At 39.3% G+C, this 13,325-nt stretch overlaps 1 protein-coding gene across 2 annotated transcripts in view; it reads right to left on the reverse strand.

Moving 5' to 3' along the window:
- The window catches only part of ap3b1a (adaptor related protein complex 3 subunit beta 1a), a 63,103-nt gene that overhangs the window by 39,976 nt on the left and 9,802 nt on the right, over window positions 1-13,325 (reverse strand). For both annotated transcript variants that reach the window (XM_058617628.1, XM_058617627.1), the window contains exons 4-9: window positions 11,316-11,411; window positions 10,404-10,564; window positions 8,180-8,246; window positions 2,662-2,844; window positions 1,732-1,887; window positions 96-193 (exon numbers count right to left, since the gene is read on the reverse strand). In XM_058617628.1, the coding sequence (XP_058473611.1) occupies window positions 96-193; window positions 1,732-1,887; window positions 2,662-2,844; window positions 8,180-8,246; window positions 10,404-10,564; window positions 11,316-11,411 (761 nt within the window). The remainder of the gene's footprint in view (window positions 1-95; window positions 194-1,731; window positions 1,888-2,661; window positions 2,845-8,179; window positions 8,247-10,403; window positions 10,565-11,315; window positions 11,412-13,325) is intronic.

Here is a 13,325-nt window from a genome sequence, read left to right on the forward strand (position 1 = left end):
ATGTAAGGATTTTCTCAATCAATATCGGATCGTTCAAAATGAGGATCAATATGAATCGGATAATCAATTCTTCATTTCCAATTTCCTAACATTACCTGTGGCTTCTTAGAAGTCGAACCAGTGACTTGGTGACGACGCTAACTTCATGTTTAGGGGCCAGATGCCAGTAAAGCTGAGCAACGGACATCACAACCTAAAAAAAACAAAAACAAAAAAACAGTCAGATATTTTTTTTCCATCTTCTTAGAGCAAACATTTATAGAACAGCGTCTATATAATGTGTGTTACCTTCCTCCAGTGATATTTGTTTCAATTTCTAACCACTTTCCAGAATGTGAAACCCTCTAACTCTATATGTTCCTCTAACTTGATTTTATGCTTTTTCACACTTGGAAAAGCACTTTCAAACTTTTAAGTGCTTTCTTATTATTACACAACCTCCGGTGCCATATACCATCTGTCGACCTGAGCCGAAAAAAAATAAAAAAATAAAAAATAAAAAAACCTTCATTCACATGCATGTCATTGGGTTTCACAGAGGCACTCATGACACGACTCTATAAAGGTAATTTCTCAGCAACGCTTTAAATAGCCGGAGGACGTGTGTCCATCATTGCAGGCAGAATGAGAGGGTTCATGCGTCTGTGAAGATGGAGGATGTCGCCGTGTTGTCGTGAGTAAAGACACGGCGTGTCACATTTTAATCAACACTTTCATTTGGGAGCATTTTTCCTCCTGCTGCTACACGACGACAGAGACCTTGAGACTCGTGGGTGATGGAGATCTGCACTCACTTTAGCACAACATACACACACACACGGTAGAAAGTCTCCATGATTGATGTGTCCAGGTGTGTACATTATTATACATATAGCATTTTGTGGAAGAGAATTTTTTGGGATGGGAGTGCATCTGAGTGAAAACGGGGGCTGTAACACTCATATGCCACTTTATTAGGTACAGCTGCTTGTTAACACAAATATCGAATCAGCCAAAATCATACAATGAATTAAGGAATGTGGACATGGTCAAAGGGACTTGCTGAGTGGTCAATAAATCGTCAGGTTTGAGGATTTTCAGGCACATGCATCTCTGGGGTCTGGGGACAAAATGTCAAATATTGATGCAGGTAGGCTAGAGCAGCAGCAGAACACAGCAGGTGCCCCTCCTGCCGCATTATTAGGTGTTCTCTCTGTACTTAATAAAGTGGCCGGTGAGTCTATGTTGTTGTCATCTACCTTTTAGACCTGAAGCAGTGGTGATATACGATACAGATACCACACTCACTCTTTGAGAATAGGGTCTGTGTGTATGTGTGGAAAAAGCTAGCAATTGCAGGCTACACTTCAAAAATCAAAAACGATATACCCCATCCCCTCTTGTCAGCACTTTTGTCCAACTTCAATCCTGAAAACACTGGAAGTCATTTTTTTGTAGTGAAAGTGGGAATTTTGGCTGCACATTCTTTGCAATTTTTCTGTGACTCGGTTGCAAACTTGGGGCTATTGTCTCCACTTCAGTGGTATCCAGTGGGTGTTGTGAAGACTCCATGCACTGTGAGAGCACAGGCAGGATGCACGCGGGCAAGCAGGTTTTTTTTTCTTTCTTTTTTAGACAACCTTATTTATTAATGGATGTCAGGATATGAGGATTTAAACAGATTAGATGTGAGTAGATGTTGCAGGAACAAACTACAGAGCCAAGCTTTAATCATTTAAAGATGTGACTCACAGCAGTGTTCCTGCTCTGCAGCAGAGGTTTGGTGTTCCTGAGCAGCAGTCTGTGGTCTGGATCCATGATGTAAGGTTTGTCCTCCGTCGGGTCTTTTTTCTCCTCAGAGTCAGATTCGTAGAAAGCCTTGTCATTGTTCTCATCGAACATGGCGCCCTGGAACACAAACAACCTTGATTGCACACCAAACTAAAGCGCCGAGTGGATTCTCAATCATCAGCTCAACTATGCATGGACTTACAGTAACCATCATTTGTACTGACATAACGGAATAAAACAGGTGATTTTAGAAAGTTGGATAAGCACACTCACAGCATTATGAAATATTTTACTTTCCCCATAGTGATACATTTTCCATACAGAAAATAATAAGACTCAAATGTATAAAAGGAATGAGTGTGAGTCAATAAACAGGACTTCTACTCAAATCTTAAAATGTAAATGTCTATATCAGGACTTTGTCACTTCTTTTCTCATGTTACACTTCAATTTACACATTTGTGGAATTGTATTTTTTAAAGGCAAGGCTAGTTTTTCCTTCTTGTAGCTAATCCAAATAAAAAGTAAAATAGTGATTTACTACATCTCTGTATACTTTCTGACCTCCCCACACCTTTTAAAAAAACAGGATACACATTGAAGGACAGTATTAAATCAAATAGAAATAAATAATTTGATTAAACATTTAATCACGTTTAAAAACGTTTAAACAACGTTTATAGAGAACATTTCAAATAAGAATAAATCTACTAAAGCAAAATTATGGTCTTTGTTTTTTTAAGGATTTTTAGTGTGCAAATTACTAATCACCTGACTTAACCTTAAAGATCACAGAGATTCAAGATTCATACTGAGAAAACATATTCATGATTCAGATTCTGGATGTTTTATTGTTCAGAGGTGTGATGGTATATCCTCAAGACGTCTCACCTCCTTCCAGGGACTGACAAACTGGGTTCTGGCGTAGCGGGTCAGCATAGAGATGATGACCACCTGGCCCCACTCTTCCACATCCACCAGCAGGTTACAAAGCTTCCTGTAGTTCTTATGGATCAGGTCTATGCGATCGGGACAAACGTCTTCGAAGGCCATCACCACACTGCCGGCCACCAGCTACAGAAGAAAATGTAAACGAGCTTAAGAATTAAGTTGAAGAAGAGGTAAGAATGTGTAGCACTTCACAAATTACACAAAGACTTTTAAATCTTTAACAAACCATTATATAGATAGAGACTCCAGAGAAATGAAACGCCGGTTAACAGATATGACCCTTGTAAAAACAGGTGCTATAATCGCACTTGGGAATGAAAACAAACACAAGGCCAATTTACATCTCTGATTACATCTATTTTTTCTTTTTAAGTGGTTAGTTGCTAATCAGAGGGAAAATGTTTGCACTTTAATTTTTCACCCGCTTACTTAATAAACCGTTCAATCCATCAATAAGTGGTTCTTGCATCTATTTTAAACATTTAACATCTTAACATTTCATTTCATTTTTTTTTTAAAAACCTAATTTTATGTCCAATTCACTGGAAATGAAGTGAGACGACAAAAATGGACGTTGAAGATGGAGCTGTCGGGCAGGAGGATAAGAGGAAGACCACAGAGAGGGTTCATGCATGGATGTTGTGAAGGAGGACATGAGGACAGTTGGTGCAACAGAGGAGAGGACAAGAGAGAGGACAAGATGGAGGCAGATGATCTGTTGTGGCGAGAAAGGGAGACAGGCGAAAGAAGAAGAGGAAGGATGTTCAATTCACTGGAAAAGACAGTAGAAAAGGAGGGGGAAACACATTTGGCTGTTGCATAGCACCCCTACCACTGCTGCTGCTGCTGCTGCTGCTGCTGATGTGACACTGAGTGAGTGACATGATGGTGTATTAATATGCAAACAGCATTATCACGGGCAGGCAAGGGTGAAGAAGAAGGTAGAGAAAGGGAGCAGAATCTGGTCTTCCCAATTAAAGCCTTCTGGCCCCCGGTGGCCCTGTGGGAACCCGGTGCATTTACCCATCAGCGTTGTCATGAGCCTGCATTGATTGTGTGTGCATCACTGTGTGTGCATGAAATGTGTGCCGGCACGGCTCCTGTCTTGGAAATCAGGGTCTAAAATCAAAGCGATCATTAGCCTCTATGACACCCATATTTCTTAAGTTATATAAATATAACACGGAAATCCTATGAGTTGAGGAAATCCACTTCCTCGTGGATTCAGCGAGGAATAATTACATAATAAAGATGGCTATTGCAAATGTGATTTGAATTTTATATAAGTCATGGTTCAGTTCAGTGTAAAACAAACAACTACTATATGGAATAAAAATGAAGGAATTAAATTGTGACTTACTAATGGTGTTCAAAATTGCGATTTCAATTTGAAACCAATGAACTGTTGAGCCCTAACTCAGGGTGTAACTACTGACGACCAAAACCTCATGGCAGCTTACAAGAATATTATTATTACATATATTATTCCGTAACTCTGTAAATATGATATTTACCGTACCTCACAGTGAGTCCAATAACTGTTCTTCAGCGACATTACTTGAGTCATTGTAAGTAGGATAAACTGGAAAATAAACTGTGCACAGTCCCTGTACATACGTGGAGTCAGCTGTTGAAACCAACTCTAAAACACTGTTTTGGGTACATTTATTTAAATGCTCAATAGTCAAGTCCAAGGATAATTTAAAGCGGAGTGTGACAGTGAAGGGACTTCCCTTTGTGTTGTATTCATAGTATATATAATTCATTAACTCAGCAATGAGGAAGAGATGTCGTTTATTAAACAAAACAACCCTCAGAACTAAAGACCCTGATCACACCACAATAGACATAGGAGTAATTAACACTCCCCAAAATTGACTGCATTCCATTTAGAGGTGACAGTTTGAGGACCTTGGTGTTATGCATATTAGCTTACTAGTACATCCAAGTGGAACACAGTCATTGTGAATTACTGTATATATAATTTCGACCTTCTGCTTTACTTGCTGTGACAAGCCACGGCGCTGTGAAAAAAGAAATGACTACTTTGTCATTTAGATGGTTTCATTTATTTATTTTTTCTGTTGTTTCTTTGCCCAGATTTCTGCCACCGCCTTGATATAAACAGGTTTTGATTGGACAGAAAAATCAGGTTTCAAGATTCAAGAGCAACATCTCTTCCCAACAGACTGACTCGCTGCTTACTAAGACAGTCCATGAAGCAAAGTCACCACTGAAGGAACTGGTTTTACCAAATCATCTGCCATTAAAATAATCTAAATATACTATCTATTAACTATTAGAGGAGCCTTGTTGATGGAGATTTAAGTAATTTCAAAAACCAAACAATTTAACTTATAATGAATTATGAGAGTGACACATCTAGTCCCTGTTTCCTTTATAAATGTGAACTGCTAAAGGGAGGAATATTATACGAGGTTCCAATGAAAACTATTCACAAACAATGATGAGATGCAATACATTAAACGGACCGAATGAATAAAATCATGAAAACTGAATAAAACAGGCTTGTGTCTGTGCTAAAATAGCCTTTCAGTAAAGTCATCAGTTAGATTCTAAATGTTCAGTGTGAATTGGTACACAGTTTTGCATGCGGGCTTTATTCTCACCGGGCGTTCTCCATAGACCTTCTCATGTCTCTGAGCCCATTACAGGCAACACTATTTCTGTGCATCCCAATGCAAGGCTTTGTGCATTCTCTACCAACTTCCCCCATTAGACACAGCTCCAAGGTAAACTACATGCACCATCAACAAAACTGACACCCCAATCTATGGAGTTCATACACCTCCTCCTCCTCCTCCACCACCCACGACCATATTATCTACCCTGCGTGACAAGCCGGTAATGGAAAAATCACACTAAGCAAATGGTTCTTCTAATAACAATAAATTTCCTATAAAATTATGAAGGGCCCAAACCGTTTCCTTGCATCTATTTTGCTATGAATTCTAATTAGGGTGCCAGAGAGGCAGAGAGTGCTGGGTCATCACGCGAGAGACAACGTGCGCCTTTTTGATTGATGGCCCGGTGTCGGGCCGGCCTATCCTCCCCGCGCTCGCTCTTCTCCCGCACTCGTCCCTCTCCCTCCTTTTACTCTTAAATTAATGGGCGTCTCACCTAGCCCCTAATCATAGTACCCAGCCGCCCCCCCACCCCTCCTTTCTGTTCTCATTTCAATTTTGCAGAAGGCACACGGGGGGGAGCGAGGGAGGGATCGATCATTTATCTTGTAATGGCTGGATAATAGATCCATCACAGTAAAACAGCTGCACAAACTCCTATGTTGTCTCTGTCATCAGGCCTTCCCATTTTCTCTTTAAACCATCCTGCCTATAAGCAGGATCCCATGTGTCACAGCCATTTAAGCAAACATGCACATCTGTAAAGGTAAATGTCATTAGGCCTGGACAACGCTGCAGCCTGGAGCAATAACCAAATGTTTCCTTCTTTAACAGGAAGCATAGTGACATTAGCTAAAGAGCATTTACACAGGATTTCACTGGTCTGTAGTTACACTACAGAAGCAGAGAGTTGGCTGTTTTTAAGCCGGAAAAGATTATACGTAAGTGGCAGTAATTGAGAAAATATTTTTGACGTGTTATAGCAGACAAAGGAAGGGGTAATTAATAACATCATTCCTCATATTTCCCCTTATTTCATCCTTTTAGATCCTAGGTCACTATATTTTGCAAACTTGACACTTTTGAAAAAACTAAACCATCTGTTCACCATTAGTGGAGCTTTGTGAGTCATCTTCAAAAGCAAACTATTTATTTGTATAAAACACAGGTATAGTAAATGATGATGGTGCGAGCAGGTGCAATGACACATCTAAGAGGGAGGGCTGCCACTGCTGCTTAAAAAAAAGGAAATAAATGCCTATTACACAAAACACCATCATCACCTGAGCACACCGACAATGTATGCAGCATCGTAAAGAAGTCTCAGAACGTAAAGATAATTTAACTGGTGCATAAATGTTACCAACCTGTTATCAATCTCTAAACAATTCCATTCCCAGAGTGATTTTCATTATAGAAAAAAAACAAGTCCAGGTCCAGTGATAAATACACTGCCTCTTAAGTTTTCCATGATGCCAGCGTTCACTAAAAAGCATCTTTTTTATCCCTACCTAGTAAGTAGCCTTGCCAAACTATTACTAATAATTACTACTACTACAATTATTACTAACTGGAGGCTCCTCTAATATTTACTATGACAGCCTGAACCACTGTGGACAACACGCTTTATTATTTGCTTGTACATATGCACTGTAACTTCAGTTGATGTTTAAATGAATGTATGTGTATGGAAGTGTATATAAATGTTCTAACCAATATGGACTTAACACATCCTCATTACTGAAAGCCGCTGTGACGAATCAGGCGAGTTGATCAGCATGGATTGTGGGCATTTGAGATGATCACCCTGTATTTATGGATAGTCTGAGGACGAGCCTGTTGTGTATTCCTGCAGAGAACATGGTTGAGTAATACTAATGTGGATAATGACAATACAAATAAACTGATGTACTTGTGTAGTGGCATTTTTTTCCCCCCCTTCGGCAACATAAGAGGAAAACCAGGAGCACCTCATATAGTTTTGCAGAATACTGCAGGAATACTGTGTATTATGGTGGGACTACCAAATGCTACATACAGTAGCTCAGTCCTAATATCACAAAAATGGCTTGGATGGCTATTATATATCCACTATGTTTAGGTTTTCCCCCTATTCATCAGTAGCTGCATGCTTGTGCATCTGTGTGATGATAGTGCCCTCTCTCTGTCCCCAGACTCACAGTGCGGGCTCCAACGGGGAGAAGTCATCTGTCTTCGTTAGCGTCTGGGGCTAAATATGCTATGCATCTGGTAGTGGGCTTTCCATCCCCCCTTGGCTTAAAGCTGCTTTGTTTTGTTTGTATAATGATAGGTATACGTTATGAATACACGATTACGACAAACCGTGCATGACTCGCACACGGACCGAACGCACTCTGCATTCCTTATTCCATCTACACGTGATTTTTTTTTTTTTTTTTTTTTTTTTAAACGGCCTTACTTTTCACTGTGACCTCCAAAAATTTACTTCTGATAGGCTGCCACCACATTGTGTCTCTGACGGGCCTAAACAGAGTATGTGGGATTCTGACTGTGTTACAGTCCATTTTAGAAAAAGAGAGAAAAAAAGAAGTTAGCCTTTGAGAAAATTAAGCCGACACTAACATCAGTGAGAAAATTCCCTCCAAATGGACACTTAACAAGGAGCATCTGAAGATGTGTGGGTTTAAGTGGGTGTTAACAAACCATGGCATTGCCGAATGAGCTGTGGGATGAAGAGCTAAGGAGGGAATTATTTGACTGGGGCGCCCTCCAGTGGTCTCCGCTCTCCTACATGGGGAAATGTAGTGTACAGCAGCTCAGTGTGTACTTACTGTGCTTTTATCTTTCAACAGTTTCTCGATCACTTCAATCAACTGCTCCTTCTGGTCTGGATCCAGGCTAAAGACACGGGAGAGAAATGAACGCGTGTCAACAAAGGAACGGCAATTATTCACATAATATGAAAACTTGATGGACTTACAAATTAAATCATGTCGTCTCCGTGTGCTCAGAATGCCGATATGTTCACGTGCTCACAACAGATTCAATGTTCAATTCAATTCTCTGTCTCGATGAGCAAGTTTTATTCTCTGACTGAGGTTGTGTGTGTTAATCACTCATTCACTATCTCCCGTGTAACAGACTGTAAACAGAAAATCCATTTCCAGTTGAAGCTGATCATATTGTTGATAATTTGGTGGTTTCATTTATCCTTTATATCTTCCAATGACCTTAGGAATTGTGGCATTGTTGTTTTTATACATATATGTATACATACACACACACATATATATATATATATATATATACATATATATATATATATGTATATATATACATATATACACAGTATATATATATTTATATATATATATATAAATATATACACACATATATATACATAGCTTTTCAGGACCCGTTTAAATTCCACAAACAGATCACATGATGTCACATTTCTGAGGTATTTTAATGGGCCTCGTCTCAGAGTTGTCCCATTCGTCTCAGCCGGTTAATGTTGTTAAACTTTTGTGGTAACCAGATGTACGAAAAACCAGTCATTCAATATTTGTCAAACCTGTGAAAATGATGTCAACGCACACACACACAGAAAGCTGCTCTAAGCAGTGGCCAGTTTTCACTATGTTACAGAAAAAAATAATGAATCGGTTAATGAAGGAAATAATCAACATACTAATTAAATTAACCAGCAATGACATGACAAATTATTTTTTTCTTCTTCTTTTTAATCCATGTTTGTTACTTGAACCTGGTTTTATAACAAGACGGGTTTTTCTAATTAATCTTTGTCATGTTTGTACATCAATTCTAGTTTGTCATCCTAATGAAGACTTGAGTTTGCTGCCACAAAGTCTTTTATTTAAAGACTTTTTAACTTTTCCATAACACAAGAGTACCTAAGGTTACAAACCCTGTATTAGCTAGTTACAGTCTTTTACATTATATTTTAAATGCACTTAAGAGGATGAATTTTGCACTCAACACAATTTAGACAGTCAAGTGAAATGGTACACATCAACTACAGAGGTAGAACGTTCATAGCAACCACTGCGATTTCAGACATGTATGATTGAATCAAGTATGCCACTTTCAGTAAGACTCCGCTGATAAAAGGAAAACAAAAGCGAGGCAAAACCCTTTATGTCAACATTACTCAACGTTGGGTGTCACAGCGACTCAGTTCACTGCTCAAGAATGAAGTGGGATGGAGAGCCAGACCAGATATGGTATATTTATGTGATATTAGAATTTTTTTTTATAATAATTTAAAATGCATATAAGCATGTTAGTCCTAATGAAATTGAACTCAAAGTTGGACTAATGCACCCACATAATGCGATAGGAAATGGCGCTACTACTGTATGTACACCTTCAGTTGGACAAGAGTCTGACTCACTCTGCACATGAGACGCTGATCCCACCCTGAGATTAAACATGTCAATAATAGAAGACGCCAGGACATGGAGGAATAAGGCTGCATTTACATTGCAGGTCTAGCTTTTGAAAGACAGTGTCCACATCATTCGATACTGTCGCAATTTTAAGGATTATGAGTCAGGGATTGACAGGGAGGAGAATATCTGATTTATATTAAATTTATTTCCAAATACGAATGAGGCATGATGAAACCAATCTACTAATATCCAAATCCATGTACTTTTTCACCTACATACATGTTGATAGTGCTAAAAGGAAAGAAAAGATCAGGATGGGTGACTTGCACCATAAAGTGTAAATGTAGCCTTGGATATAACGGCTACAGAAACATGGAGAAAATTCAGGCCAGTACAGGTTTTGAGTCTGTCGGCTTTAAGAATTAATATTGTAAAGTTCATGGGTGGTAAGAGGACTTTAAACAGCACTCAACATGCTAACAACTAGCAGCAAGCAAAACTGGAAAATGCCTAATACTATTATGATGAAAGGTGGCATATCACCCCCTGGTGGAGTAGAGGCAGACACACTTCACAAATCGATTCCCCGTTAGTGTTTGTACACTGGGAAAAGGACAGTAGTTGAAATGAATGAGAACTGTACCTATAGAGCTTCTGGATAGCATGGGCTGAGGTCTTCCTGACATACGGGGAAAGGTCAGCTGCAGATTCCTTGATGGCCAGCATCATGATGGGAACAATTATGGGGACACGGATACTGGACAAAACCCTCAGCGCACTGGCCCGGATGAACTGGTTTGGGTCCTGCCACGAAGAAATGAAACCAGTGAGACAATGTCCTCTATAAGTTGACTGATATGGGATTCTCTTTGGTCAATGCTGAGGCTGATTTCCTCTGACAAAATATAACAGTTTAATAATAATAAATTATACACAAATTTGATTCATATAAATAAAAATAGATAGACAGAAAGACAGACACTGAGAGTAATTATGTTATATGTGAAATACTTACTAAATATTAAAGTCCAATATTAAATATTAAGTCCAAATATTAAGGTCCAGTGTGTAAACTATGTACAGTTATTTTCATTTAGCAGAAATTAAAAATACAAGAATCATCTCCTATAATGTAAATGTCTCTTTTGATGGTAACTTAAGGTTACAAAGGTTCTCCGACACACTTGGAAGAGAAGGGTGAAGTGAAGGAAATTCAGCTGCAACAAGTAACTTCAATAAATGTTGCTAAATGTTACACACTGTACCTTTAAATACATGTCAAACAATGTTTTTAGATGAAAAACTAAAGTCTTAGTGCATTTAGCCACAATTAAGTTGATGAAAACAAAAATGTGCAAACCTGTGTTAAATAACAAGTTTAAAATAAAAAACTGTTTAAGTTCTCTCGGTTAGAGAGCCACTAACAAGAGTTAGTAATAGTCCATTTCAACAGTTTATTGGCAATTCAACTGGTCAAAACACTGAAGCACATATCCACATCAATAACTACAGATTGTTACCGTGTCAGTAAAAACAGAAGAAAATGAAATGTTACCTTCAGGGCCCGCTGGAAGGTGCTGATGGACAGCAAAGCCAGGTCCTGCTGCTCCTCTGCATACCTCACCAGGTAGACGTATACGAGTTTCTTAAGCTGCAAAGGACAATTAAATCACGAAGCAATCAAGTGAAGCAGCTGTAAGAGTGAATTAATGCAGCACACGGGGAAATCAACCTGGAAGACCAGATGTGTTCTGAAACTTGAGTTGTTCTTTTTGTTTTTTTTTTTATTTCCAGGATGTTGTAACATCCGGTCGGGCTGTGCACCGTGGCCAAATACATTATCAAAGTGTCATATAGTGAAAGATTAAGAGAAGTTTCTTAGTTAGGGCTGAATAAACCAGTTCACTGTCATTTTTAAACATCTTCATGGACAGAAAACAACAAGCACTTACAGAATCCTTTCACACAGCTGAGGTAAAACATTAAGCAGTATTGCATTATTAGTATTAAAGTATGCGTCTCAGAGTGTGTTTACATAGTGCATGAAGATTAAATCCATATAAATTGAACCTTATATTGATATTGAAGAAATGATATTGCGATGTACAGTATATTGTTATTGAATTCTTCTGCAGCCCTGCAACAAATCCAGTAAAAGATGAAGGAAAGAGATTAAAGGAACAATAATCAGCAACAAAGGAAGTCTTCTTTTAGCTTGTTTTTTTTCTATGGGAAATTTTAATTTATTTTTTCAAGGGGAAAAAAAAAGAAAAAAAGAAGAATGTTGATGCAGAAAGTTTTCCTGTCTTTATATCACTTGCTGCAGACTCAATCTAGTGTTATTTCAGGTGGAGAATGAGGTTATAAGTTTTTCTTTCTTTTTTTTGCCGAAATTGCCGGTGAATGTATTTGCACCCTGCTGCTCTGCTGTTTGGGCTTCTACTCTTTTCTCACAGGAAAGCCTGAGACAATATTTGTCCCACTCTCTGACAAGTTGAAGTGGAGACCAAAAGGTTGCTCCTCCGTTGATTCACATCAACTATTCAGGGAGAGAATAAACAGAGCTGTTCGCCGCCTGTAAGGCTGTGGAGTTAAAGAGTGTGGAGAACTGGTGGGGGGGGGGGGGAGTATAGTTTGAATCAATCTCTTACTGGTGGGAATTTTTGTAATTTAATTTGAGAGCTGATTTAAGGCTGAGGTCAGGGGCAAGGTTACAGTTTAGGTGCAGTCACCAATAGCTTCATTCAGTAATCAGCACCATGCTTTCTAAAACAGTGAGTATTGACCTGCAGCAGTGCACCACAGTTCTCGGTCATCATTTCGGTCATTACTGCGGGGATTAATGGCATTACTCACTATAAAAAGGAGACAAAACCCATCTGGCCTCCAGAATCTGGTTCCTATGAGCACAAAGTACTGAACTGATTTCATTTTCAAATGTTAAGTGTGTGATTACACGCTTTGCAAGTGAAATTTGCCATTTGTCATTTTTTCCCCATAATTTCTCTACTTGCGACTTAATGTGTAGTAAAAAAAATAATACTAATATTCAGAGGCTTGATAAAATATTAATTCACGTCAGATGGCGGTGGTGTTAAAATGAAGTGCGGCAATTAGCGCAGAAAATGAAGGACATTGCTATTAAATCACGCCAACGCCGTCAATAAAGTGCAGCTACGCTCTCGGGCTGCTTTCTATTTAGCGGGGATCAATGTTAGCTCGCGGTGATGAGGAGAAAAGTGAAGGTGAGGGCAGGAACAAGGGAAGAGGCCATTTTTAGAGAGACGGGCCAAAGGTGAGGAGAGAGAGCGTGAAAGAGCTAGGAAACGAAACCTAGAGAGAGGGAAAGAGAGAAAACATCGCCCAAGACCTCACTCTACCTTAGCAGCTGGTGTTTATGAGGTGGGGGGAGAGGAGACGTGAGTGTGGGCTCTCTTCTGCCAATTACATCCACCCACCTGCTCCCCTACCCTGCCACGAGCTGCCTCGGCTGCATGCCTTGCACGCAGCGCCCGCTTTCAGGCCCCATGCTCACATGCTGCCCCAAATGCTACCTGATTGTTCT

This window comes from Solea solea, chromosome 19, assembly GCF_958295425.1.
Source record: "Solea solea chromosome 19, fSolSol10.1, whole genome shotgun sequence".
Classification (NCBI taxonomy): domain Eukaryota; kingdom Metazoa; phylum Chordata; class Actinopteri; order Pleuronectiformes; family Soleidae; genus Solea; species Solea solea.